This window comes from Heptranchias perlo, chromosome 10 (assembly GCF_035084215.1).
Source record: "Heptranchias perlo isolate sHepPer1 chromosome 10, sHepPer1.hap1, whole genome shotgun sequence".
Taxonomy (NCBI): domain Eukaryota; kingdom Metazoa; phylum Chordata; class Chondrichthyes; order Hexanchiformes; family Hexanchidae; genus Heptranchias; species Heptranchias perlo.
Window position 1 is genome coordinate 60497041 of NC_090334.1, and position 26877 is coordinate 60523917.

At 43.8% G+C, this 26877-nt stretch overlaps 1 protein-coding gene and 1 long non-coding RNA gene across 3 annotated transcripts in view; one reads left to right on the plus strand and one right to left on the minus strand.

The window, feature by feature from the left end:
* Window positions 1-13255, minus strand: part of LOC137326623 (uncharacterized) — a 52126-nt gene extending 38871 nt beyond the window's left edge. For both annotated transcript variants that reach the window (XR_010964237.1, XR_010964236.1), the window contains exon 1: window positions 12916-13255. This is a non-coding gene — a long non-coding RNA (uncharacterized lncRNA). The remainder of the gene's footprint in view (window positions 1-12915) is intronic.
* The window catches only part of prkcha (protein kinase C, eta, a), a 186822-nt gene that overhangs the window by 89383 nt on the left and 70562 nt on the right, over window positions 1-26877 (plus strand). The window contains exons 4-9 of the mRNA XM_067991909.1: window positions 12785-12959; window positions 13604-13638; window positions 14761-14843; window positions 17060-17189; window positions 21267-21406; window positions 24691-24837. Of these exons, the coding sequence (XP_067848010.1) occupies window positions 12785-12959; window positions 13604-13638; window positions 14761-14843; window positions 17060-17189; window positions 21267-21406; window positions 24691-24837 (710 nt within the window). The remainder of the gene's footprint in view (window positions 1-12784; window positions 12960-13603; window positions 13639-14760; window positions 14844-17059; window positions 17190-21266; window positions 21407-24690; window positions 24838-26877) is intronic.

Below are 26877 nucleotides of genomic sequence, written 5' to 3' on the forward strand. Positions count from 1 at the left end.
AGGACAGGCAGGAAGGAAGGGGTGGTGGGGTGGCTATGTTAATAAAGGGAGGAATCACTGTAATACAGAGAAATGATATTGGGACAAAGGATCAGGATAATGAAACAGTTTGGGAAGAGATAAGGAATAATAAGGGGGAAAAAACACTAGTGGGCGTAGTATATAGGCCTCCTAATAGTTGCAACTCTGCTGGAAGAAGTATTAATCAGGAAATAGTCAGGGCATGTAATAAGGGAACAGCTATAATTATGGGGGATTTAAACTATCATATTAACTGGACAAATCAAATTGGGCAGGGCAGCCTTGAGGAAGAGTTTATTGAGTGTATTAGGGATGGATTTCTTGAGCAGTATGTAACTGATCCTACAAGGGGGCAGGCAACCTTGGACCTGGTCTTGTGTAATGAGCCAGGATTAATTAATAATGTCCTAGTTAAGGATCCCCTTGGAATGAGTGACCATAACATGGTTACATTCCATATCCAATTAGAGGGCGAGAAGGTTGGTTCTCAAACAAGCGTACTGAGCTTGAATAAAGGAGACTATGATGGTATGAGAGTGGAATTGATTAAAGTGGACTGGGAAAATAGATTAAAGGATAAGACGGTACATGAACAGTGGTGTTCATTTAAGGAGTTATTTTACAACTTTCAAAAAATATATATTCCACTGAGGAAAAAAGGGTGTAAAAGAAATGACAGCCATCCGTGGCTAAGTAAAGAAATTAAGGATAGTATCCGACTAAAAACAAGGACATATAAAGGTAGCCAAACTTAGTGGGAGGATAGAAGATTTGGAAGTCTTCAAAAGACAGCAAAAAGTAACTAAAGGATTGATTAAGAAAGGGAAGATAGATTATGAAAATAAATTAGCAAAAAATATAAAAACAGATAGCAAGAGTTTCTACAGTTATATGAAAAGAAAAAGGGTGGCTAAGACAAACGTAGGTCCCTTAGAGGATGAGACCAGGAAATTAATGGTGGGAAACATGGAGATGGCAAAAATGCTGAACAAATATTTTGTTTCAGTCTTTACGGTAGAGGACACTAAGAATATCCCAACACTGGACAAACAGGGGGCTCTGGGGGGGGGAGGAGCTAAATATGATTAAAATCACTAAGGAATTGGTACTCAGTAAATTAATGGGATTCAAGGCGGATAAATCCCCTGGACCTGATGGCTTACATCCTCGGGTCTTGAGGGAAGTGGCAGTAGGGATTGTGGATGCTTTGGTAATAATTTTCCAAAATTCTCTGGACTCAGCAAAGGTCCCGGCAGATTGGAAAACTGCTAATGTAACACCTTTATTTAGAAAGGGTAGTAGGCAGAAGGCTGGAAATTATAGACCAGTTAGCCTAACATCTGTGGTGGGTAAAATTTTGGAGTCTATTATTAAGGAGACAGTAGCGGAACATTTGGATAAACATAATTTAATAGGACAAAGTCAGCATGGCTTTCCGAAGGGGAAGTCATGTCTGACAAATTTGCTTGAGTTCTTTGAGGACATAACGTACAGGGTGGATAAAGGGGAACCAGTGGACGTAGTGTATTTAGACTTCCAGAAGGCATTCGACAAGGTGCCACATAAAAGATTATTGATCAAGATAAAGAATCACTGGATTGGGGGTAATATTCTGGCATGGGTGGAGGATTGGTTATCAAACAGGAAGCAGAGAGTTGGGATAAATGGTTCATTCTCGGACTGGCAACCAGTAGCCAGTGGTGTTCCGCAGGGGTCGGTGCTGGGTCCCCAACTCTTTACAATCTATATTAACGAGGGGACCGAGTGTAACATATCAAAGTTTGCAGATGATACAAAGATGGGAGGGAAAGTAGAGAGTGAGGAGGACATAAAAAACCTACAAGGGGATATGGACAGGCTGGGTGAGTGGGCAGAGATTTGGCAGATGCAATACAATATTGGAAAATGTGAGGTTATGCACTTTGGCAGGAAAAATCAGAGAGCAAGTTATTATCTTAATGGCAAAAAAATGGAAAGTACTGCAGTACAAAGGGATCTGGGGGTCCTAGTGCAAGAAAATCAAAAAGTTAGTATGCAGGTGAAGCAGGTGATCAAGAAGGCCAACGGAATGTTGGCTTTTATTGCTCGGGGGATAGAATATAAAAACAGGGAGGTATTGCTGCAGTTATATAAGGTATTGGTGAGACCGCACCTGGAATACTGCATACAGTTTTGGAGTCCATACTTAAGAAAAGACATACTTGCTCTCGAGGCAGTACAAAGAAGGTTCACTCGGTTAATCCCGGGGATGAGGGGGCGGACATATGAGGAGAGGTTGAGTAGATTGGGACTCTACTCATTGGAGTTCAGAAGAATGAGAGGCGATCTTATTGAAACATATAAGATTGTGAAGGGGCTTGATCGGGTGGATGCGGTAAGGATGTTCCCAAGGATGGGTGAAACTAGAACGAGGGGGCATAATCTTAGAATAAGGGGCTGCTCTTTCAAAACTGAGATGAGGAGAAACTTCTTCACTCAGAGGGTAGTAGGTCTGTGGAATTTGCTGCCCCAGGAAGCTGTGGAAGCTACATCATTAAATAAATTTAAAACAGAAATAGACAGTTTCCTAGAAGTAAAGGGAATTAGGGGTTACGGGGAGCGGGCAGGAAATTGGACATGAATTTAGATTTGAGGTTAGGATCAGATCAGCCATGATCTTATTGAATGGCGGAGCAGGCTCGAGGGGCCGATTGGCCTACTCCTGCTCCTATTTCTTATGTTCTTATATATTGCTGTTCTTCATCGTTACTGGGTCAATATCTTGGAATTTGCTACGTAACGTCATTATGAGAGCACCATCACTAAAAGGACTGCAGCAGTTCAAGGAAAAAATCCTCCACCACCTTCTTGTGCAATAAATGCTGCCTTGCCAGTGTTGTCTACACCCCGAAAACTAATTTATTATTAAAAAGTCTCATCCTAAAGACAGCGGGGTAGAAATTGTTTTTTTTTTGCGCCATTTTCCAGATGGAAAACAGAGTAAAAAAGACCAATTTCAGGGCACAATGCCCCACTCCCGATCTGCTCCTGCACCACAGGTTCCACCATATTTGTAGAGGCAGCTTTGTGGACAGCAGGCTTTCGGAATGTTACATATGTAAATGAGGGGCCTAACTCCTGTTTTATGCCCCCTTGCAGAAATGAGTTTGGATTGAGTGGAACAGGAGCTGGGCCTTAAGCAGTTGCTGAGTCCTCAGCCCCCCCCCCACCCTGGGATTTACCTTCGGGAGGCTGGCGATGAGGCAGAATTTTAATAATTTTCTGCAAATGGGTGAGTCTGTGGCGACGTGACAGGCGCCAGCAGCCCAATCAATTAATAGTAATGAGGCCCGAGGTCCAATTTTAGGCCGGCCTCGGGCCTCCCTTTTGGGCATGCAGTAAGGCCTGAAAACAGGCCTTGACCCTACAATCTTATGACTCGGCTGAGAGTGCTACCACTGAATCAAACTGATAAGAACCACAAGACTGATTTGCAGTGTCCATAGATCGAGCTATGAGGGAAAAGTGGAAAAACTAGATTTTCTAGCTGCCAGTGGGGGAGGTTTATGAATGAATACAAAATAATTAATGATCTAGAAAAGGTAGATCTGGAGACCAAATTCAATGCAGGATAGGACAGTAGATTAAGGGGGCATAAGCTGAAAATGGTGGAAAGGCAATTTAGGACTGATGTCAAGAAGAATATCGCAGTGCAGAGTGACCAGTGCTTGGGATGGTTTCTGAATGCATGGATACATTCAACATCCAATTGGATGACATGACGGGGGAATTGTTTACTGGATAGATGACCTAAGATGACAAAATGGCCTTCCTCGCCTGTATTTGTCTTGTGATTTTGTGAGTGAGCCTCCTCCCTTTTCCAGCCTCTTACTGTTTTAGAAGTAAGATCTGCTGTCCCATAGTGGCAGAACAAGAGCATGAATTGGGTGGAGGTATTTGATCTACCCAGTGGTTGATTATAACATTGAGGATTGCAGTCACACACACATCCAACACAATTGAAGGCATCCCAACTAATAACTGAAGATGAATTGAGAGCTAGGAATGACAACACTGATGTTATATCCATAAGCTGCCTTCCTTCTCTTTAATTCCCACTGTTTTGTATTTTGACTCACTGATACTTTGATAGATGGTATACAAGAAGCATAGTTGCCAACTGCTTGCTTTTTGAGTTAGTGATGATCATTTCAGCCCTCTGTTTGGTAGTACCATGTGAGTAGCCCAATGTTTGTGATTCTCAGGACTTTACCAACCACCCCTACGATACTTTGTGAGTTACCTCTTCTGTACATGCGTAGACATAGACTATGCATGGAAGGAATAGCTCACAAAGTCATGTGGGGTGGTTTGAAGACTTTGCGACCACTTGTATTGCTCAGAGGCAGGTGGGTGTGTTTTTTAAATTCATTTTCAGGATATGGGCGTCACTGGCAAGGCTGGCATTTATTCTTAAACCACTGTGTACTGAAAGTGCTTGTAGCAGATTAATGCAACTAAATGGCTCCTGACTCTCACTCCTGAGTCAGAAGATTGTAGGTTCAAGCCCCGCTCCAGGACTTAAGCATGTAATCTAGGCAGACACTTCAGTGCAGTATTGAAGAGTTGGTGTGGGACTGGAGTCACATACAGGCCAGACCGGGTAAGGACAGCTGGTTCCTCACCTAAAGAATATTAATGAACCAGTTGGATTTTTATGACAATTCAACAGCTTCAAGGTCACTTTTTACTGATACCGGCTTTTTATTTCCAGATTTTAGATTGAATTCAAATTCTCAAACTGCCAGGGTGGGATTCGAACTCACATTCTCCGGTTTATTAGTCCAGACCTCTAAATTACTAGTCCAGTAATATAACCACTAAACCACCATAACCATATTACGTGTGTACTTTTGTGCATGCAAGCACAAAAATGTAACCTTAAGAGTCTCCCTGGCACATGTGCAGAAGTGTTTTTTCTGTTTATGCTGGACATTGGGCTCAATTTTACCACCCGCTATCGGGTGCGTTTCCTGCGGGGGGTGGGGGGCTCCGAAAATCGGAGAATCCCGGCGCGGTAGCGGAGCCCGCCCCGAACCCGCGCACTTCCGGGTTCCCCGCTGACACGTCGGCGTGCGCGCGCAGCCCCCGCTGGTGGGAATCCCGCAGGCAATTAAAGCCAGCGGGATGCCACTTGACAATATTTAGTGAGGTATTTCAGGTCATTAACTGACCTGATTAAGGGACTATGTGGGATTTTAGAACAAAATGGGACTGTTTCCCACACTGGGGGAAACACTCCCAGCTCGAATGGACGTGTTGCAGCCGTCAGCCTGTGGCAACTGCAAAGGTCCATTTGACAGGTGGCGGGGGGGAGACCCTCACCCATTGCAGGAGGCCACTCTGTCACTTGGAACAAAGTTTGGCCTCCGCCACCCTCCTCCTGACAGTCAAAGTCACCAACCTGCACACGTACCCCGGGGTCCGGAGACATGTACCTACCTTGCGGACCCCCTCAGATGTACACCGTGCGGATGGGGGTCGCCATAGCTGCAGTCATGACCTCCTCGGAGGGCGACCAGCCTCACCAGCCTCGCCATCCACGCCATCCACCTCTGACACGTGGAGCTCCACAACAGAGTGCTGTGACACATCCACCTGTACAGCAGGAGGGAGGGCTACCGCAGAGAGAGATGCGTCGCAGAGGGCACTACCCTCGCCACAGGGTCCACAGACCGAGGCTCAGCCTCCTGGACCTCTCCGAGCAGCAGTGCACACGGAGGCTCAGAGTCACTCGACATGTAGCCGTGGACATCTGCAGCCTCTTTCATGCCGAGCTGCTCTTGGCTGGCCCGAGCACCATCTTCTTACCTGTTGCTGTCAAAGTCACCACTGCCCTCCACAACTTCTCCTCCGCAGCCTGCCAGGGTGCAATCGGGGACATCGCCGATGTCTCTCAGTCGTCTGCGCAGAAGAGCCCTGCAAATACACCTACACCCACTCTGTAGTGACACAATGGGTGGCATCAGTGGTGGGTCCTCATAGTGATGCCCAGGAGCGGACATTATTGCACAAACCAGACAGGATTCGGGGAGACATGGCAGTAGTGGTGCCAATATAATGTGTGATGTGAGTTGTTCTGAAATTCAATATAGGTAACACCAATGACAAACCCTCAAACACCCTTGTGCATCCCCTTCATGCTCACGACACGTTTGCCTTACGCTGCCTACTGCACATATGTGATGCATGCCCAGTGGCTGCAGCACAGGTTGTGGGAGGTTGAGTGAGGCTGACCGTGAAAGAGATGCACGAGAGGGTGAGTATGGGATAGAGCCATGAGATTGTATGAGGATTGGGTTGAGTGGTAGTGGCGGGATGAGTACTGGCGAGGTGAGTAGGTGCAGGTAAGATGAGGATGAGGTTTGAGTGGGTGTGAGGGGTGATGTGACAGAGTAGTGTTGGCAGTGCCGAAGGAGATGTGGGGTGGGGGCAGTGCTGTGGCAGACGGAGTGTAGGGGAAAGACTACGTGTACTCACTGTGGCTGACCTACTGAGGTCATTGGAGCGCCTCCTGCACTGTGTGCAGGTGGGCGATATGTTGGTGGCGCAGGTGACCCCCTCTGCCACCTCGAGCCAGGCCTTCCTGCTGGCAGAGGCGGGCCGCCTCCTCCTGCCCGCCGGGTGGAAGATCTCTGTCCTCCCCCTCCTCCTCACCCCATGTATTGATACCTGGGGTGAGGCATCATTACACTGGGAGCAGCCTTCCCCCTGGGCTGCTCCATGCAGTCATCTTTGCTATTGGTTGCAGCATCTGTCAGTGGAGGACTGCCCCTTTAAATAGAGCACCTCCAGCTGACAGATCTTACTGCGCATGCGCAGCCCGCCTGATGCGCAGATCAGCAGCGGGGAACCCGGAGGAGCAGGTAAGTGGCTCCAATTAGTGGTTTGCCTGCTACGATCGCGCGGGAAACCCACCAATTTCACCGGGCGCGTTACCTACGCGCCCGATAGCCCACCCGCCGAGAACCCGCAGCCCTGCTAACATCGGGCCCATTAAATTCAAACTACTATATTACTCCTTTTATTTACACCCTCAAAGCATGTTTACTACTGGGCTCAAGGGGGTCGGGTAAAGATTCTCACATTACCATGGATGATGGGATCCCTCCAAAGCTGGTATCAGTAAAAAGTGACCCCTCAGATAATGAAGCACTCTGTGTCCGCATGCAGCAAGACCTGGACAACATCCAGGCTTGGGCTGATAAGTGGCAAGTAACATTCGTGCCAGGCAATGACCAGCTCCAACAAGTGAGTCTAACCACCTCCCCTTGACATTCAACGGCATTACTAATGCCGAATCCCCCCACCATCAACATCCTGGGGGTCACCATTGACCAGAAACTTAACTGGACCAGCCATATAAATACTGTGGCTACAAGAGCAGGTCAGAGGCTGGGTATTCTGCAACGAGTGACTCACCTGCTGACTCCCCAAAGTCTTTCTACCATCTACAAGGCACAAGTCAGAAGTATGATGGAATACTCTCCACTTGTCTGGATGAGTGCAGCTCCAACAACACTCAAGAAGCTCGACACCATCCAGGACAAAGCAGCCCGCTTGATTGGCACCCCATCCACCGTCCTAAACATTCACTCCCTTCACCATCGGCGCACTGTGGCTGTAGTTTATACCATCCACAGGATGCACTGCAGCAACTCGCCAAGGCTTCTTCAACAGCACCTCCCAAACCCGCGACCTCTACCACCTAGAAGGACAAGAGCAGCAGGCACATGGGAACAACACCACCTGCACGTTCCCCTCCAAGTCACACACCATCCTGACTTGGAAATATATCGCCGTTCCTTCATCGTCGCTGGGTCAAAATCCTGGAACTCCCTTCCTAACAACACTGTGAGAGAACCTTCACCACACGGACTGCAGTGGTTTAAGAAGGTGGCTCACCATCACCTTCTCAAGGGTAATTAGAGATGGGCAATAAATGCCGGCCTTGGCAGCGACACCCATAATCCCATGAACGAATTTTTTAAAATGAAGCTGTTGAATTGTCATAAAAATCCAACTGTTTTGGATTTGGAGCATCAAACATAAATTCAGAAAATGTTGGAAATATGCAACAGATCAGTCAGTATCTATAAATAAAAAAGACAAGTTAGCGTTTCAGAGGAAAACTTTTGTCAGAATATCGTTAACTTGTCTTTTCTCTTTGCAGATACTAATTGATGTGCTGTGTATTTCCAGCACTTGAAGATTTTATTTTAATGAAAAATAAATTGCTGAACAAATTCGAAAGATCTGAATGTTTGGGGGAAATTTAAATGATAGTAGATGTAATGCAGACCACTCAAATACCTCCTATGGTGGGGGGAGGGAGGTGAAGGTGCATTGGGTGGTACCATAGTTACCAACTGGCTGCGCAAAACATGGACGGTACGTCTTTTTGCTCTCCACTCGTGCTGCTTGCGTCCTGGCTGCAAATCTCTGATTCTTCGCCATTTTAAAATGTCCCATAATGTGCGTTATTTCCTCTGCATGTACATGATGTTTCACCGTGTGTGCAGAAGAGGGAGTGTGCAAGGCATTATGGGCCACATTTATCGGTCCATAGCCCCTGGGGTCCCTGTGTTGGCGGGATGTCCACGGCACCTTCAGCTTGAAGTGCTGTAGAAAATATCCCATAACGTGCTGAGTTTGGTGGTACATTAACCAGCACCCACACATAGTTCAGGTGGGACAGACAAAAGATGTGTTCTCGAGTAATAGATGGCTTGCAAAACAATAATGTGAGGAACATGTTAGAAAGCAGTGCTCAAAGATTCCAGAGGCCATCCAGGCAGGAAGTGAATTACTTTACAGCCTTGGCTAAGCATAATAACAAAACAATTCACTGGCTTGCAGGTAACATCCGCTCATTTATCCCTCCAGCTCGGATCACCGATTGTTTCTTGCTTCTCCTGTTGTACCTTTGTGCCTCATGTGAAGTGGTGTATTGACTATATTAACGATTGATTTGACTTATTTTTTTCGGATTAGTTTCTCTGGTAAAGTTCAAGTATATGATGAGTGAAAGGTTAATGTATGCTAACTCACCAAGCTGAGTTATTGTCAGCCTGCAAAAAAAAATCAGTTCATAGTCAGTGGGGGGAGGGGCAGAGAGTCCAAAAAATTCTATCCTTGAAATGAAGGGAAATTTGAATAATTTAAATTACTTGTAATTTTATGGGAAGGTTGCTGTTTGGCTATTGTTATATGGATAAATAATTTGCATTAGAGAGGATGCAAAAAAGATTCACAGATGATACCAGAACTGAGAGGATATCCTTTTCAGGAAAGGCTGAACAGGCTGGGGCTCTTCTCTCTAGAAAAGAGAAGGCTGAGGGGTGACCTGATTGAGATCTTTAAGACAGTGAAAGGGTTTGATAGGGTAGATGCAGAGAAAATGGTTCCACTTGTGGGGGAGTCCAAAAATAGAGGTCATAAATATAAAATAGTCGCTGATAAATCCAATAGGGAATTCAGGAGAAACTTCTTTACCCAAAGAGTGTTAAGAATGTGGAATGCACTACCATAAGGAGTAGTTGAGGCAAATAACAAAGATACATTTAAGGGGAAGCTAGATAAGCACATGAGGGAAAAGGGAAAAGAAGAGTATCCTGATAGGATTAGATGAAGTAGGGAGGGAGGAGGCTCGTGTGGAGCATAAACACCAGTTGGGCCGAATGGCCTGTTTTTGTGCTGTAGTTTCGATGTAAATCTCTCAACCACTCTGACAAACTTAGTATTGTTTTAATTGATTATGTACTATTGCTTTGCTGATCAGTATTTTATCCTTAAAGGGAGCTAAAATTAAATGATAAATGCTCACAAGCTGAGAGATAACCTTATCACCATTTATAAACTAGTGCATCATACTTAGATTTTTTAAAAAAAGTTATCACTCATTTATGCTGCTTTTTGGAGATTGTAAGCAGTAAGTTTTGCATTGCAGTCACTTTCTGTGATGTACAGGAAGTCTTGCTTCTATTACCATCTTCTTTATTAATGAACTTTATAGAATTTTTAAAAACTTTATTTATAGGAAACCAGGTGTGGTGTCCATGAAATTTGCACAATTTCCTGTGAGTTCCTGATCTCAGTTGGGAATGTATCAATTCACCTTCATTCTTGAAGTTGAGTTGCCAGCTCACTGTTGCAGAGCAGAAAGAGCAGACAAGGAAAAGAATCACAGTGCACCAAAAAATATGAAAAAGGAACATTTTCTGGAGGGTCCATGCTCACCAATACCCTACAAAATAGATTTTGTGCCACCAGAATGTATTTTCTCCTGTCTGAAATTTGTAAATCCACCACAGCAAAAATTACAGTTTTATGTACATCATTTTTCCCTATAGTACAACTGCTAGAATATTGGGTGTGGCTGCAGCTGAAGTCATGACCATTCACGTCCCACTGCCTTCCCATTGCAATTGATTCTTTTCATGGGTCACACTGGAGACGATTGGGTTTCACAGAAAAATATACCAAATTGCAGAATGCGATCCCAAAATTCCTTAATTCCAATGTAATAAAAGGGAATTTCATTTATTCAGTTGCCCTAGAGCAGTGGCCTTGGTCATGAGCCTTTTTTTCAGGGATATTTTTCAGGTTATTTTTGAGTTGTCAGATTTTAAAGGGCAGCCAGTTTTTTTTTGAGGCCATTCATCAGTGTGTCCACGTTTTGTGGGTTGGCATGTACAATGGAGATGTTACATAGTGGTAGTGAAGGCCTTCTATTAAAACTACAGGCACTATGAGTTTTAATAGATTACTTTAACTACTGCTTTGAATGCTGGGCTAACTCTACCCCCATCGCATTGTCTTCCTTTCTCTTGCTGTCCAATGAGAGAAATACCAGGATGTGCCAGCAGTCAAAACAGGCATGAGATTGCAATCCCAAACTAGGAGGATGGGAGGCTGCAGTCTTGCTCCTATTGAAAGCAACAGTGTCAATAGATCTGCTTTAAACTAACAAAAGGACTCAAGGGCATTGATTAAATTAAAAGTCATTTGGTGAACCTTTTTCTGTTTGGGGAGGGCGTGGAGTCAGGAAAACTGTGCAGTTGTTGTCGCAATAACTTAATTTTCAAGTGCAGTTATTGTCACCGTACCATGTGTTTATAAACAATTGTTTTGGTCAAACACTTTTCCATTAAAACTGTGCTCCTTTAGAGCACATGAAGGACCCTCTTGTGACATGTACTTAGTATGGTACATGTTATGCCTGTGTATGAAATAATATCCAATGACTATTAATTAAGATTGCCTATCGTCTGAGTCATGCTTTGAAAAGGTTAAATAAAAAGGTTTTCCAAAATAGCCAGTGGCAGTAAGAAGGGCAAGAATGACACACTGGTCATGTTACAGTCTGCAAAAAAAATCAGGTGCACTTTTGTCTACTACTACAACAACTTGCATTTATAAAGCACCTTTAACATAGTAAAATGTCCCAAGGCATTACGCAGGAGTGTTTTCAAACAAAATTTGATACTGAGCCAGATAAGGAGATGTTAGGACAGGTGACCAAAACCTTGGTCAAAGAGGTAGGTTTTAAGGAGTGTCTTAAAAGATGAGTGAGAGGTAGAGAAGTTTAGGGAGGGATTTCCAGAGCTTAGGGCCTAGGCAACTGAAGGCACGGCCGCCAAAGATGTTGCGATTAAAATCGGGAATGTGCAAGAGGCCAGAATTGGAAGAGAGCAGAGATCTCGGAGGGTTGTAGAATGCCAAACACTGAAGGTACCAATTCAAGCGAAGTCATGCAGGAGGCTCAGTGCAAAACTGCTGCAGGTTGACTCTTAAACTCCCAGTGGCAGTGATTATGAATGCAGGCCTGTTGTATCCTGATTTAAAGCAGCTTCTTAGCCTGGCGCGATCAAGCATTATAGAGCCAACTAAAAAGATGTCCTGGTTTGGGGATTTGAAGTCCTATACTCTGAGGAGTTTAGAAGAATGAGAGGCGATCTCATTGAAACATATAAGATTCTAAGAGAACTTGACAGGATAGATGCTGAGATTATGTTTCCCTGGCTGAACAGTGTAGAACTAGGGATCATAATCTCAGGATAAGGGGTCGGACATTTAGGAGTGAGATGAGGAGGAATTTCTTAATTCAAAGGGTTTATGAATTTTTTTTTTTATTCGTTCACGGGATGTGGGCGTCGCTGGCAAGGCCGGCATTTATTGCCCATCCCTAATTGCCCTTGAGAAGGTGGTGGTGAGCCGCCTTCTTGAACCGCTGCAGTCCGTGTGGTGACGGTTCTCCCACAGTGCTGTTAGGAAGGGAGTTCCAGGATTTTGACCCAGCGACAATGAAGGAACGGCGATATATTTCCAAGTCGGGATGGTGTGTGACTTGGAGGGGAACGTGCAGGTGGTGTTGTTCCCATGCGCCTGCTGCCCTTGTCCTTCTAGGTGGTAGAGGTCGCGGGTTTGGGAGGTGCTGTCGAAGAAGCCTTGGCAAGTTGCTGCAGTGCATCCTGTGGAATTCTCTATCCCAGAGGGCTATGGATACTCAGTTGTTGAGTATATTCAAGACTGAGAGCGATAGATTTTTGGATACTAAGGGAATCAAGGGATATGAGGATCAGGTGGGAAAGTGGAGTTGAGGTCGAAGATCAGCCATGATCTTATTGAGTGGCGGAGCAGGCTTGAGGGACTGTATGGTCTACTCCTGCTTCTATTTCTTATGTTCTTATAATATACTTTTTTTTTTACAATCTCTTCTTAGATCCTGAAGAACAGGTGAAAAACAATTCAAATGGACGAGCGTTCAGGGAACGCATATTTTCTAGAAAACGCCAAGGCGCGATGCGGCGAAAGATTCACCAGGTCAACAATCATAAGTTCATGGCCACTTACCTGCGACAGCCCACATACTGCTCCCACTGCAGGGAATTCATCTGGTAGGAAGCTCCTGTATTAAGTTACTGGTGATAAAGAAGTCACGTGCCTTTTGTTTAAATGTTAAAATCCTTAAAAATGGAAAAATCTGTCAGAGGCCATCCATATCTGTTAACTTTTTCACAAGAAAATGAAGGGTTCTCTTTTGGTTACTTTACAACAGTGCTCGTCCACTCAGTTACTTCATGCTCTTGTGCAAATAAAGACAATCAATGATGATCCCTGGTGTTAAAGAGTATTTGCTCCTGCATTTTTCTGTGACACAAAAGTGGCTTCTCTTTTGCAAGCATTTTGTAAGACAAAGTACTTAAGGACAAGGTTTATTTTAAATAAAATGGAAGGTTGATGTATTTTCACTTTCACTTATCACGACAGCTATGATGTAGCTGGGGAAACCCCCGCACAGTGGAGATTAACAAGTTAACACGTTGCCAAAGTAATGCGGCAGCAGTTATCAGCCAAGAGAATTCAGATGTCAGGAATTATCTCTTTATACAGTGGGTGATCAACATATGAGCAGGTTGCCAGGATGGGAGGTTGAGGCCAGATGCTGTCGTGGGAGGATGATAGGCAGATGAAATGGAATGGAATGACGGGCCTTCTTCATCCCAGCCTATCTTGTGATTTCCATTTTTTTTATCCACAGGGGAATCTTTGGAAAGCAGGGATACCAGTGTCAAGGTAATCTTTCATTTTAATGTAATGAGATTGATGAGACAAATCAGACTGGGTTCAGGCAACTGAATTTCGCATCTTCCCAAAGCCAAGTCCAAATCCCAGCCGCGATACACGGGCCCCAGCTGCGATACACGGACCCTCCCCCACCCCACCCCCACACACAGACAGAGGGATGTGTGGTAGCTACCAGGGAATATTGGTACTAAGCTTCCGCAAAGGAACAGTGAGCTGAAACACAGGTATTTCACAGCTCGGGACGGGGACACATGACACTGGAGACTGAGGAGAGATCGAAATAAAGGAAAAGAGGCACATTATTGGGATAGAAAGAGACTCCAAATTAATATGGACACAAACACAACTGGTGGGGTTAAGAAGAATGGGTGTTAATCTGCGGTCATGCAGAAGCACAATTTTCCAGTGAGGTTTCCTGCCATAAAATATGAGAATCAGTTTTTTAAAAAATCCCGATTGACCAATGTCTGATTAGTCTGGATTTGGATACTGGATTTGTGCTCATTCTTACTGGCTGAATCCCTTTCATCTGAAGTTCCTGTAACAGAACTGAATGGCATTCACTAAACAGATAAGTCTGCTAACAAACTCTGCTGATCAGTATAAACCCTCCTCAAGATGGCAGTGAATCACGGGGCTGCCAGCTCACTGCGTTCTAGAGAATTTAGGAACTTCTTGTTAGCTTTTAGACAAAAGTCTGTTGATAAAATGAAGTCCTTTTTCATCTAAGGCCATTTGCCTTCAGGAATTTAACCAGAAGTTTTTGCCGATGCTCCATTATTTGGTGCTCACTCTGCTGTGTGAGTGTAGAGTTGTAAATGATCGCAGATCTCAAATTCCTTTGGAATGAATGAACTAGTCCCGTGTTCACTCAGCATCACTCCTGATGGCTGACGTGAGGAGTGATTCTTTAAAAAATATCACGTCTTAACAACGCTGAAGCCTTTACTGAGCTTGCATGATTTCATTTTAATGTTTTAAAAAAAAATTGAAAAAAATATGGTGTTCTCAGTTTTTAAAAAATCTGATTTTGCTCCACTCTGTCAGCGTCAGACTGCGGTTTAATTGGGTGGTTTGCAGCATTAACCCTCGCTCCTGTTCGTTTCACAGTGTGTACGTGTGTGGTTCACAAACGCTGTCACCAGTTAATTGTCACAGCATGTCCTAGGATAAAGAAAGACAAGAAAGAGGAGGTATGGGCAGGACTGAATTTCTGTGTTTAGTGATATTTGGTCTGGTATGGGTGAGTGTCTATATGTATGTGTAGTGCTGTCAACACTAACTGTGAGATTTTCAGTTGTGAGTTAGCTGCATACACAACGCAAAAACCCCCTTGTGTGGCCAAGGTAAAAAGTTTTGCCCATCACAGGTGCAGGGGGACGTCCTCTCCATGTTTTAATCCGAGTTTGCCAATCCTGTTATTCCTTCGTGTTAACACAATAAATCTTGCAAACAGCCAGAATTGAAATGATTTGTTTGGATTGGTCAACTATTTAGCGTAAATCTGAAGTAAAAGTTTATTCAGAAACTCAAAATGAGAGAATTTCACCTGAATTCTTCTGAAATGTAGAATGTCGAACAAATTATCTTTGACCCTGCAGCAGCAATGGGGACATGTTACTGTATAATATCAAGAGTCTTTAGTAGAGTGGACATGGAGCAAGTGTATGACTGGAGCAGTGGACTCTCCCTGGTGTGTGAGGAGCTCTGTCACACAGTACGGTTCTCCAGGCCTTACTATGGTCCTGTGTTAGTTCAACTTGTCACAACCCCTGGAAACCAGAGAGTTGAAGTGAGCTATGAGCTTAATGAAATGATTGAGTGGAGAAGGCAGGCATAGATTTTGATCTAAAAGGTGAATTGAAAGAATTCACCAGAAGCATAAATCAGTGAGCACACCTCTGTAATTCTTACAGGATCCTCACAGCACTTTTAATTCATGCCCAGTAATATTTGAAACCTAAAAATATATGATGTTTGTCAAGCTGCACTGTAGCATAATGTAGCTGTTCCAGTTATTTTGTAACTAAATCGAGGCTCAATTCCAAAATTTTCAGAAATTTTCTATGGACAAAATGAGTTGCTTTCCAGGAGTCACAACATTATTTTTGATCTGGGACATGACAGTTTTCAGATCCTCAATCATTTGTTAAGTCTCTGCTCACTGTGCTCTTCTTGTTACAGGGTCATAGTCAGATATGTAAGGTGCAAGTGCCCCCTCGTGGTAGAAAATGTGAATAGCATTATCCCAATTCACTGTCCCATTTACTCTCGTTCTCCATTGATCTCACATATTGCAGACTCCTGGAAGTTTCTGAGCCAGTATTTGGTGGAGGTGACAGTGTTAGATAGTCACTTGAGATCAAAATTCATGCCTGCCTTCCCTACTCAATTAAATCAAGTCAAGTGTTTAAGATGATCAAAGGATTAGATAGAAACTATTTCCTCTAGTGGGGGAGTCCAGAACAAGGGGGCATAACTTCAAAATGAGAGCTAGGCCATTCAGGGGTGATGTCAGGAAGCACTTCTTCACACAAAGGATAGTGGAAATTTGGAACTCTCTTCCCCCTGTTGAGGCCAATTGAAAATTTCAAAACTGAGATTGATAGATTTTTGTTAGGTAAGAGTACCAAGGGATATGGAACAAGGCAGGTAAATGAAGTTAAGATACAGATCAGCCATGAGCTGATTGAATGGCGGAACAGGCTTGAGGGGCTGAATGGCCTACTCCTGTTCCTATATTCCTATGTTCAACAGAATGTTTTAAAATGCAAAGTTGGCAGATGGGTTTGGTCATTCCCTACCTCTTATAATCTAACTAATAGTGCATTTATATAGCATCTTTAATTTTTTTAAATGTAGAGGCATTGTTTAGGGAAGAAAGCTTTGTCAAAGAGATAGTTTTGACAAGACTTTAGTCTTTCCAGGCAACAGCTGAAGGAAATTCTGGCTCATCCACAATTTAGTCAGACAGGTATCCTTAATGTCATTCTGGCTGGGCTCTCTGAACTCCTCCATCTCCCCCCGCTTGGGTTTTCTCCCACACACACTTGGTTCTTCATGTATAGGAGCAAGATAATGAGTGAACAATTTTGAGCCCCTGGGAAAGAGGGAAATGAAAATAGAAGGGAAAATAAAACCAGACATTACAAATAGCACCAATAGGGAAAATCTACATCTTTGCTTATCTTGATGAGGTTTTGCAAGTTATGTCTGAACTACAGTCCAAGACGCCAGTCAGCAAACCCCTCTCTAGTAATCAACCACAGGAGCCATCCGGAAGATATACCAGTTATAGGAATGTTTTAAGTTGTGTGAAATTTCCCTGGGCAAATACATACAATCAGAGAATATTCTAGAGCTGCTGTGTCTGCATCTGTCTAAAGTAATTGAAGATTATACTTAACAGGTATGTGAACAAAGATTCAGCATCAACGTACGTCACCAGTTCAATATCCATAACTACAAGGTGCCAACTTTCTGCGATCATTGTGGCTCTTTACTCTATGGGCTGATGAGGCAAGGAAAACAGTGTAAAGGTAAACAGCTCTTATAAGGCTCTCTTCCTTGAGCTCCTGGGGTAAAAGAAATTCAATGGAGTTTCTAGATCTTCAGAGAGGTAGGATTGGCCAGCAAGATGTTCTCATACTCTACTTCTCAATGTACTTCTTGGTGAGTGGAGCAAGGAGTGTCATTGACAGCATGTGTGAAAAAGTGCATGGCTTGGGTATCTCACATTTTGGAACAAAAAGTGTGATGAGAGGGTTGGCAGTGGAAGGGGCGAGGAGTGGAGATGGGAGAAGAGCAGGGTAAAACTTTCAGCTGATTTTGGCATATGGGAAGATTTATGTTTATGATTAGATGAGACAAAGAACATGACCCCATTACTGTGAAAGTATCCCGAGAGCTTCCATTACACGTGTGTTGAATTGTTTCCTCACTTTTTAGAAGAGGCTTCTAAAATGCACTTGAGGATGAATGGAGTCGATTAATTGTTCTGTTCTGTGTGTCAGCTTAGTTCAATCAGTAGCACTCATCTCTGGGTTAAAAGGTTGCGGTGGTAATTTTGACTTTGATGTCAATGGAAATGAAAATTGGGAGAGATTTATAACAGACGGCTGATCTGATATCAGCCATTTTACACTATTGCCCAAAGTCAAAATGACCCCCTGTGAATTCAAGTCCCAATCAGTGCAATACTGAGGGAGTACTGTATTGTCAGAGGTACAATCCTTTGGATGAGGTGTTTGGATGAAATCCTGTCCCCATGTTCAAGTGGACATTAAAAGGTCTCACAGCAGTATTGGAAGAAGAGCAAGGAGTTCTCCCATGTCCAAGGTTCATCTCATTGCACTTTGCTGGATGTTGCAGGCAGCCTACATAATAACAATTGCTGTTCTCCAAAGAGCAGTTCGTTGTGTGATGGTGCTTGTGATAATTTGACTTTCTTTAGCTTTTTTGAGTAAAGTTACAACCCACAGAACCAATAGAAAGGCTTGTTTCTTATCAGAAATGCAATTCTCTTGACCAACCTACTGTCATTGGAATTATAGAATCATAGAAAGTTATGACACAGAAGGAGGCCATTTGGCCTAAATGTGTCCGTGCTGGCCGAAAAAGAGCTATCCAGCTTAATCCTACTTTCCAGCACTTGGTCCGTAGCCCTGTAGGTTATGGCACTTCAAGTGCACATCCAAGTACTTTTTAAATGAGTTCAGGTTTTCTGCCTCTAACCAATGTTTTTTACAGTTCTAGCATAACCTCTAAGCTCTTATATTCTGTGCCTCAGCTAATAGAGAGTATCCCGTATGCCTTTTTAGCCATCTGTCTTGCTTACCTTCAGGGATCTGTGGACATGCACTCCAAGGTCCGTTTGTTCCTCTACACCTCTCAGTATCCTCCCATTTATTGTGTACTCCCTTGCTTTGCCCTTCCCAAATGCATTACCTCACACTTCTTTGGATTGAATTCGATTTGTCACTTTTCTGCCCACCTGACCAGTCCATTGATATCTTCCTGCAGTCTACAGCTTTCCTCCTCACTATCAACCACACAGCCAATTTTTGTATCATCTTCAAACTTCTTGATCAAGCCCCCCACATTCAAGTCCAAATCATTAATATATACCACAAAAAGCAAGGGACCTAGTACTGAGCCTTGCGGAACCTGTCTGGAAACAGCCTTCCAGTTGCAAAAACACCCATCAACCCTTTGCTTCCTGCCACTGAGCCAATTTTGGATCCAACTAGCCACTTTCCCTTGAATCCCATGGACTTTTACTTTGTTGACTAGTCTGCCATGTGGGACCTTGTCAAAAGCCTTGCTAAAATCCATGTGCACTACATCAAATGTGTTGCCCTCATCGACCCTCATTGCTACCTCCTCAAAAAATTCGATCAAGTTCGTCAGACACAACCTTCCCTTAACAAATCCACGCTGACTGTCCTTGATTAACCCGTGTCTTTCTAAATGACAATTTATGCTGTCCCTCAGAATCGATTCCAATAATTTGCCCAGGTTAGACTGACTGGCCTGTAATTACTCGGTCTATCTGTTTCTCCCTTTTTAAACAACGGTTCAACGTTAGCAGTCCTCCAGTCCTCCAGCACCACGCCTGTAGCCAGGGAGGATTCAAAAATGATGGTCAGAGCCTCTGGTATTTCCTCCCTTGCTTCTCTTAACAGTATGGGATGCCTTTCATCCAGGCCTGGTGATTTATCTACTTTCAAAGATGCTAGACCCTTTAATACTTCCTCTCTCACTATGTTTATCCCATCCAATATTTCACACTGCTCCTCCTCCTCAACTACAATCTCTGCTTCACCCCCTCTTTTGTGAAGACAGACGCAAAGTATTCATTAAGAACCATACCCAAATCTTCCGCCTCCACACATAGGTTACCTTTTTGGTCTCTAATAGGCCCTACTCTTTCCTTAGTTATCCTCTTGCTCTTTATGTATTTATAAAACATTTTTGGGTTTTCCTTAATTTTACTTGCCAGTATTTTTTCATGCCCTCTCTTTGCTTTCCTAATTTCCTTTTCAATATTACCCCTGTACTTTCTATACTCCTCTAGGCTTTCTGCAGTATTGAGTTCTCAGTATCTGACGTAAGCTTCCCTTTTTTGCCTTATCTTACCCTGTATGTACCTTGTCATCCAGGGGGCTCTAGATTTGGCAGTCCCACTCTTTTTCTTTGTGGGAACATGTTTACCCTGAGCCCCTTGAATCTCCCCCTTGAATGCCTCCCACTGCTCTGACATTGAATTACCTTCAAGTAGCTGTTTCCAGTCCATTTTTGCTAAATCACTTCTCAGCTGAGTAAAATTGGCCTTTCCCCAATTTAGAAATTTTACTCCTGTTCTGTCTTTGTCCTTTTCCATAGTTATGATCAGCACCACTAAAATGCTTCCCCACTAATACTCCTTCCACCAGCCCAGCTTCATTCCCTAAAACTAAATCCAGAACTTCCCCCTCTCTTGTTGGGCTTGCTACGTACTGGCTAAAAAAGTTCACCTGAATGCAATTGAAGGATTCTGCACCCTCTTTTGCACTGTTTGTATCCCAGTTGATATTGGGGTAGATGAAATCCCCTACTATTACTGCCCTATTGTTTTTGCATTTCTCAGAAATTTGCCTACATATTTGTTCTTCTGTCTCCCTCTGACTGTTTGGGGGTTTATTGTCCACTCCCACCACTGTGACTGCCCCTTTTTTGTTCTTTAGCTCAACCCATGTGGCCTCATTTGATGATCCTTTTAACATATCATCCCTCCTTAACCAATATTGCCTTCCCCTCCTTTTTTATCCCCTCTCTATCTCGTCTGAAAACCCTGTAACCAGGAATGTTGAGCTGCCATTGCTGCCCCTGTTCTAGCTAAGATATCAAACTTCCACGTGTCTATCTGTGCCCTCAGCTCATCTGCCTTATTCACTATACTCCTTGCATTGAGGTATATACCATTATGCACTGCCAAACTCCTTTGTTGTCTAGTTTCTAACCTTTGTTTCCTCTGCCTTCCAAACTCACTTACTAATTTTCTGCCTTCCATTTCCAGCTCATATTGTAACCGGAATGACTACAAGAGATTATGATGAGGAGTAAATCGAGCGTGCCCGTCCTTAAGCCTAACATGCAGTGTAGGAATCCATTTTACCACCATTGTACAATTCAAAGTTTGAGCCCTCCTGTAAAACGCAGCAATGGAATAAATTCCAACCAGGGCATAATCGTAGAATTGTGGTAATGAAACGGAAAGCCTGTCGTGTGGCCTCACCAGTAAAGACAATGAGCACAGTGTGATCCCTTTTAATTAGAACAGTTTAATAGATGCCCTGTCAGTATAAGAATCCTGAAGTCACACAGGCTCCTTTATCAAGGGAGTCAATTGCCTGCTGATGATTATTTGAAGGGAGTCAGAGTGACTGGGAAAGCTTGTGTTATTTCCTGTATACCTATTAAGAGCTGGTCTAAGTGAAGGTGTTACAGAGTATGCTGGACATGTCGAATTCCACAGGGAAGTTCTTTTCCTTTGACAGTCTTCAGTTGTTGACGTTACTGACTGAGATTTGTTCTCCGTGAAATGCTGATTCAGAATCATTTTCTCCTTTTGACAGTTTGCAAAATGAACATTCACATTCGATGCGAGAACAACGTTGCCCCGAGCTGCGGAGTGAACTCTGTGGAACTAGCCAGGAAGCTGGCAGAGATGGGACTCAGTGCAGGAGGCATATCTACTTTAAAAAGGAGGCAGACGGTAAGGATGCTGCTGATCTGCTTCTGCCGTAACTCTAACTTTAGATTGTTGGAAGTTTGCACCTGTAATGAATGATGAAGAACACTGGCAGTGGTGTAGTCCTGTCTCGTACTGAATGTTGGGGCTGAATACAGACACTGTACATGAATCCGTGCGGGCAGTCTTTATGCGGATGCTCTAGAGGGAGAGCTGCGGCTCAGTTGATAGCCCTCTCGCCTCAGAGTCAGAAGGTTGTGGGTTCAAGCCCCACTCCAGAGACTTGAGCACAAAATCTAGGCTGATACCCCAGTACCGAGGGAGTCTTTCAGATGAGACGTTAAACCAAGTCTGGTCACTGACCCCTCTGCTAAGGGAAATAGGTCCTCCCTATCCACTCTATCTAATCTCGTCATAATTTTATACACCTCAATTAAATCTGCCCTTTCATGTGGATGTAAAAGATCCCATGGCATTATTTTGAAGAAAAGCAGGGGAGTTACCCCCGGTACCCTGGCCAATATTTATCCCTCAAATAATATCACTTAAAAAGAGCATTACCTGTTCATTATCATATTTCTGTTTCTGGGACCTTGCTGTTTGCAAATTGGCAGCTGCAAATCCTACATTACAACAGTGACTACACTTCCAAAAGTATTTAATGGCTGTAACTTGCTTTGGGATGTCCCGGGATCGGGAAGTGCGCTATATAAATCTTTTTTTAATCCAACTCCACGTTTTCAGTGGGGAGCCTTACCTGTCAACAACGTGTGTTGGAAACTCAGGGCATGATTCTCCAACCATTTTAATTAGAATGGCCTAAAAGTCATGGACAGCACAAATTTCTAATATGTGCGTCTGGCGGGCGGTGCTCTCCTTTATGTATAAATTCCCGTGGGTCAGGAAACAAAGCACAACTGTCCCATATACACTGAGTCTTTTGGACTTCATGGGTGGCTCAGCAAGTTTATCCAGTGACTGTCTGGACTAGAACGTCCCAGGTTCGATCCCTGTTTTGTGCTGAGGTGACTGGTCTCTACTGGGGCACCAGTCAGGCCCTTACAGTTGGCATCAGACTTCCTGAATTAGAGAGGGGAACATTGGCCCGGGCTTCTGCTCTAGGTCGCTGTCCCGAAATCGCTGGTGGCTGGTGAGGACAGGATTGGGCTCAGCTGTGTTGTTCCAGACTTACTGTTGAGGCCCACACATGAATAAAGGCGACTTAGGCAGGGTACCAGAGAATGACCAGCAAGGAATCAAAATCAAAATATGAGAGGAAAGAAAACTACACTGAGTTGCAGTGGTTGATCCAGATTTTGTACGTGATCGTATGTGGATGAAACCCCTGGCAGCAGTGAGAATGCTCAGAACAAGAAGCAATTCAGGTTATTATTTGTGGCACTGGGTGTTAGTGCCTCAGAGTTCTCTCACCACTGCAGAGGGGATTTAGGGGTCCTGGCACAGAGCTTCAGGTGATGGGAATGCATGTCGGGAATTCAGGCAAGGAGGTCAGTATGCCCTTTTTGTGGGCCGTATGATTTTCCACCCATTATTCCCAATTTGCTCTCCACTTGCGTGAAGCTCTGCACCAAGAATATGAAATTGTAAAATGTACCCCTATATTTTATAAATGTTCCCCTTCCACATTCCCCTTTAAAAGAGGCTTGTGCATTATGACCCAATGGGAACACCAAAATTCCATTATTACAAGGATTGTTTTCAAATGTACTTTCTGTCAGTAGAAACATTACTAGTGTCGATATCACATTGCAAGAATTGAGCTCTGACTCTAACTCAGTCGCATAAAGTACAATATTCAGCATTAAAAAGGAAAAAAATTGCAAGGCTATGGGGAAAGAGCGGGGGAGTGGGACTGATTGGTAGCTCTTTGAGGGCTGGCACAGGCACGATGGGCCGAATGGCCTCTTTCTGTGTTGTATAATTCTATGATTCTATGAAATAGATAGTAGTGTCTGTCAGACTCAATACTCTTAGAATCATAGAAAGTTACGGCACAGAAGGAGGCCGCTCGGCCCATCGTGTCTGTGCTGGCCGAAAAATAGCTATCTAGCTTAATCCCACTTTCCAGCACTCGGTCCGTAGCCCTGTAGGTTACGGCACTTCAAGTTCACATCCAAGTACTTTTTAAATGAATTGGGGGTTTCTAGCTCTACCACCCTTTCAGGCAGTGAGTTCCAGACCCCCACCACCCTCTGGGTGAAAAAAATTCTCCTCAGCTCCCCTCTAATCCTTCTACCAATTACTTTATATCATTGCCCCCTGGTTATTGGCCACTCAGCTAAGGGAAATAGGTCCTCCCTATCCACTCTATCTAGTCCCGTCATAATTTTATATACCTCAATTAAATCTCCCCTCAGCTTCCTTTGTTCCAAAGAAAACAACCCCAGCCAATCCAATCTTTTCTCATAGCTAAAATCCTTGTAAATCTCCTCTGTATCCTCTCCAGTGCAATCATATCTTTCCTCTAATGTGGTGACCGGAACTGTACACAGTACTGAAGCTGTAGCCTAACCAATGTTTTATACAGTTCTAGCATAACCTCCCTGCTCTTATATTCTGTGCCACAGCTAATAAAGGAAAGTATCCTGTTTGCCTTTTCAACCACCTTATCTATCTGTGTTGCTATCTTCAGGGATCTGTGGACATGCGCTCCAAGGTCACTTTGTTCCTCTACACCTCTCAGTATCCTTCCATTTATTGTGTACTCCCTTGCCTTATTTGCCCTCCCCAAACGCATTACCTCACACTTCTCTGGATTGAATTCCATTTGCCACTTTTCTACCCGCCTGACCAGTCCATTGATATCTTCCTGCAGTCTACAGCTTTCCTCCTCACTATCAACCACACGGCAAATTTTTGTATCATGTTCAAACTTCTTGATCAAGCCCCCCACATTCAAGTCCAAATCATTAATATATACCACAAAAAGCAAGGGACCTAGTACTGAGCCTTGGGGGACCCCACTGGAAACAGCCTTCCAGTTGCAAAAACACCCATCAACCATTACCCTTTGCTTCCTGCCACTGAGCCAATTTTGGATCCAACTTGCCACTTTCCCTTGGATCCCATGGGCTTCTACTTTTTTGACCAGTCTGCCATGTGGGATCTTGTCAAAAGCCTTGCTAAAATCCATGTACCTCTTGAGTCTATCTCTGTTATTCCTTTAACAAAGCATATTGTTTTACTCTTTCTGTTATGCAAATGGAGGGGTATTTATTAGCTGGTGTTAGTTATCCAGTTCCTTGTGTGTTACAGTAACCTTTGGTATATTCTTTTCCTTGAAAAAGAGGCAAAGTCATAAAAACCACAAAGAAAACCAGGCTCTGTGTGAGACAGCAGACAGCAGTGACAATGACAGCCAGCAAGTGCAACGCAAACTAGGCATTGACGATTTCACCTTCATCAGTGTCCTAGGAAAAGGCAGTTTTGGAAAGGTAATGTGCACTGCGCCTTGAAAAACCAGAGAGACTCTAAGATGTGGTATCTAGTATTACCTCATACCGCAGTGCAACACAATAGAACACAGCAAACCGCCTCACATGCTGCTTTCTGTCTGGTTTGCTCTGCATATGGCAACAGGATGACTGCAGGCCTGCTGCTGATTCTGCATTATTTATGGCCGGATACATTATGTATGAGGAAATTCAGTTATATCCCCCACAACAGCGCGAGAGCAGTATGTACATCGTGAATGAACCTGACCTCTGGGTCGTTTAACATTTTCCTCCTTAAACAAAGTAATAACTTTTAAAGCTGAGAATGACAAAGGCCAAACACTTTACTCTGTCACCAATGGCAGAATCCTCATTGAGAACTGACATGTAAAAACTCTTGGGAAAAGTCAGTTTGGAAGGGCGGGGGTTGAGGGGGGAAGCTGTTTATCTTTCAATTCTTAAAAAAAATGCAAAGTCTAAAATGAAGATTTTATTTTAACAGCTACAGCTTTTAGAATTTCTTTCTGAGCTGTCAGTTTACACATGTTGTTTTAAAGGTATAGGCCTACACCAGGCTGCCTCCTGACAGTTATCTCCATGGCGATGGAGCCGGTGTCTGCACCAGGAATTCAAATGTAGGAATCATCTTGCTGATGTCACTGCATTACATCATGATGTAAAAACCATTTGCACACATGTAAAAGTGTGATTGGTAATGCCTTTGAGATGTGTGCAGCAGCCACATTCATAGGAACAGAAATAGGCCATTTAGCCCCTCGAGCCTGTTCCGCCATTCAATGAGATCATGGCTGATCTGTGACCTAACTCCATATACCTGCCTTAGCCCCATATCCCTTAATACCTTTGGTTAACAAAAATCTATCAATCCCAGATTTAAAATTAACAATTGAGCTAGCATCAACTGCCGTTTGCAGAAGAGAGTTCCAAACTTCTACCACCCTTTGAGTGTAGAAGTGTTTCCTAACTTCAATCTTTAAAGTCCTGGCTCTAATTTTTAGGCTATGTCCCCTAGTCCTAGACTCCCCATCCAGCGGAAACGGTCTCTATCTCCCCTATCAGTTCCCATTAATATCTTGAAAACTTCGATCAAATCACCCCTTAATCTTCTAAGTTCCAGGGAATACAGCCCTAGTTTGTGTAATTTCTCCTCGTAATTTAACCCTTGGGGTCCAGGTATCATTCTAGTAAATCTACACTGCGCTTCCTCCAAGGCCAATATATCCTTCCTAAGGTACGGTGCCCAGAACTGAACACAGTACTCCTTCATGCCCATACTCTAACAGCACCATGTCACACTATGCAAATTAAAGAAGTATTCCCCAGCAGGCAGTTGCCTGGAGCTGTCCTTAAATTCCACATCTAAACTGGGATTGCTCTATTTTTAGCTGTCTGCTCCTTATATTAGCAATTTGCATCAACTGGGTTTGGCTGAGGTACACAAAGGAGTTCCAAAAATGTAGCCAAATGACAAACAGATGATATAATGTGATGGAGCGCTGATGCAGTACAGCAGAGTGGCAGAAATTAGTTGCCTGCCCGTGATTCACAGGTTGCAGTCTGATCTTAGCTGGGGTTCCTGAGGGAGGCAGAGTGCCTCTCCCATTGGAGGAGGTAATATCAAACCCCTCAAACCATTCGCTATCTCACACCTCTTGAATGGTCATCAGATGACCCGGTCAGTAGACTATAAAAGAAAGTGAAGTTCCTTTGCCCTGAACCAAGAACATCTACATGAAAAAGTGATGGTAAACGTTTTTGTGTTTGAAGTGGGGGAGGAGTCAGGGAAGCTGTTTGTCATGGTGTATTTGTGAACACAAAAAAAAAGCCCAGGTTATTCAGCATGCTGTCATGTGGTCCTTTTAAAAAGACCGGAGATGAGCTTGCCCGATGTTTGGGTACTGTTGCTGATTTATGTGGTACTCAGCCATTCAGACCAGGATAGTCCGAGGTTTAAACCCTAGTCTGTATTGAGCTGTCTGATTTCAGCAGCTATGGAAGTGGTGGTGCTGTAATGGGCCT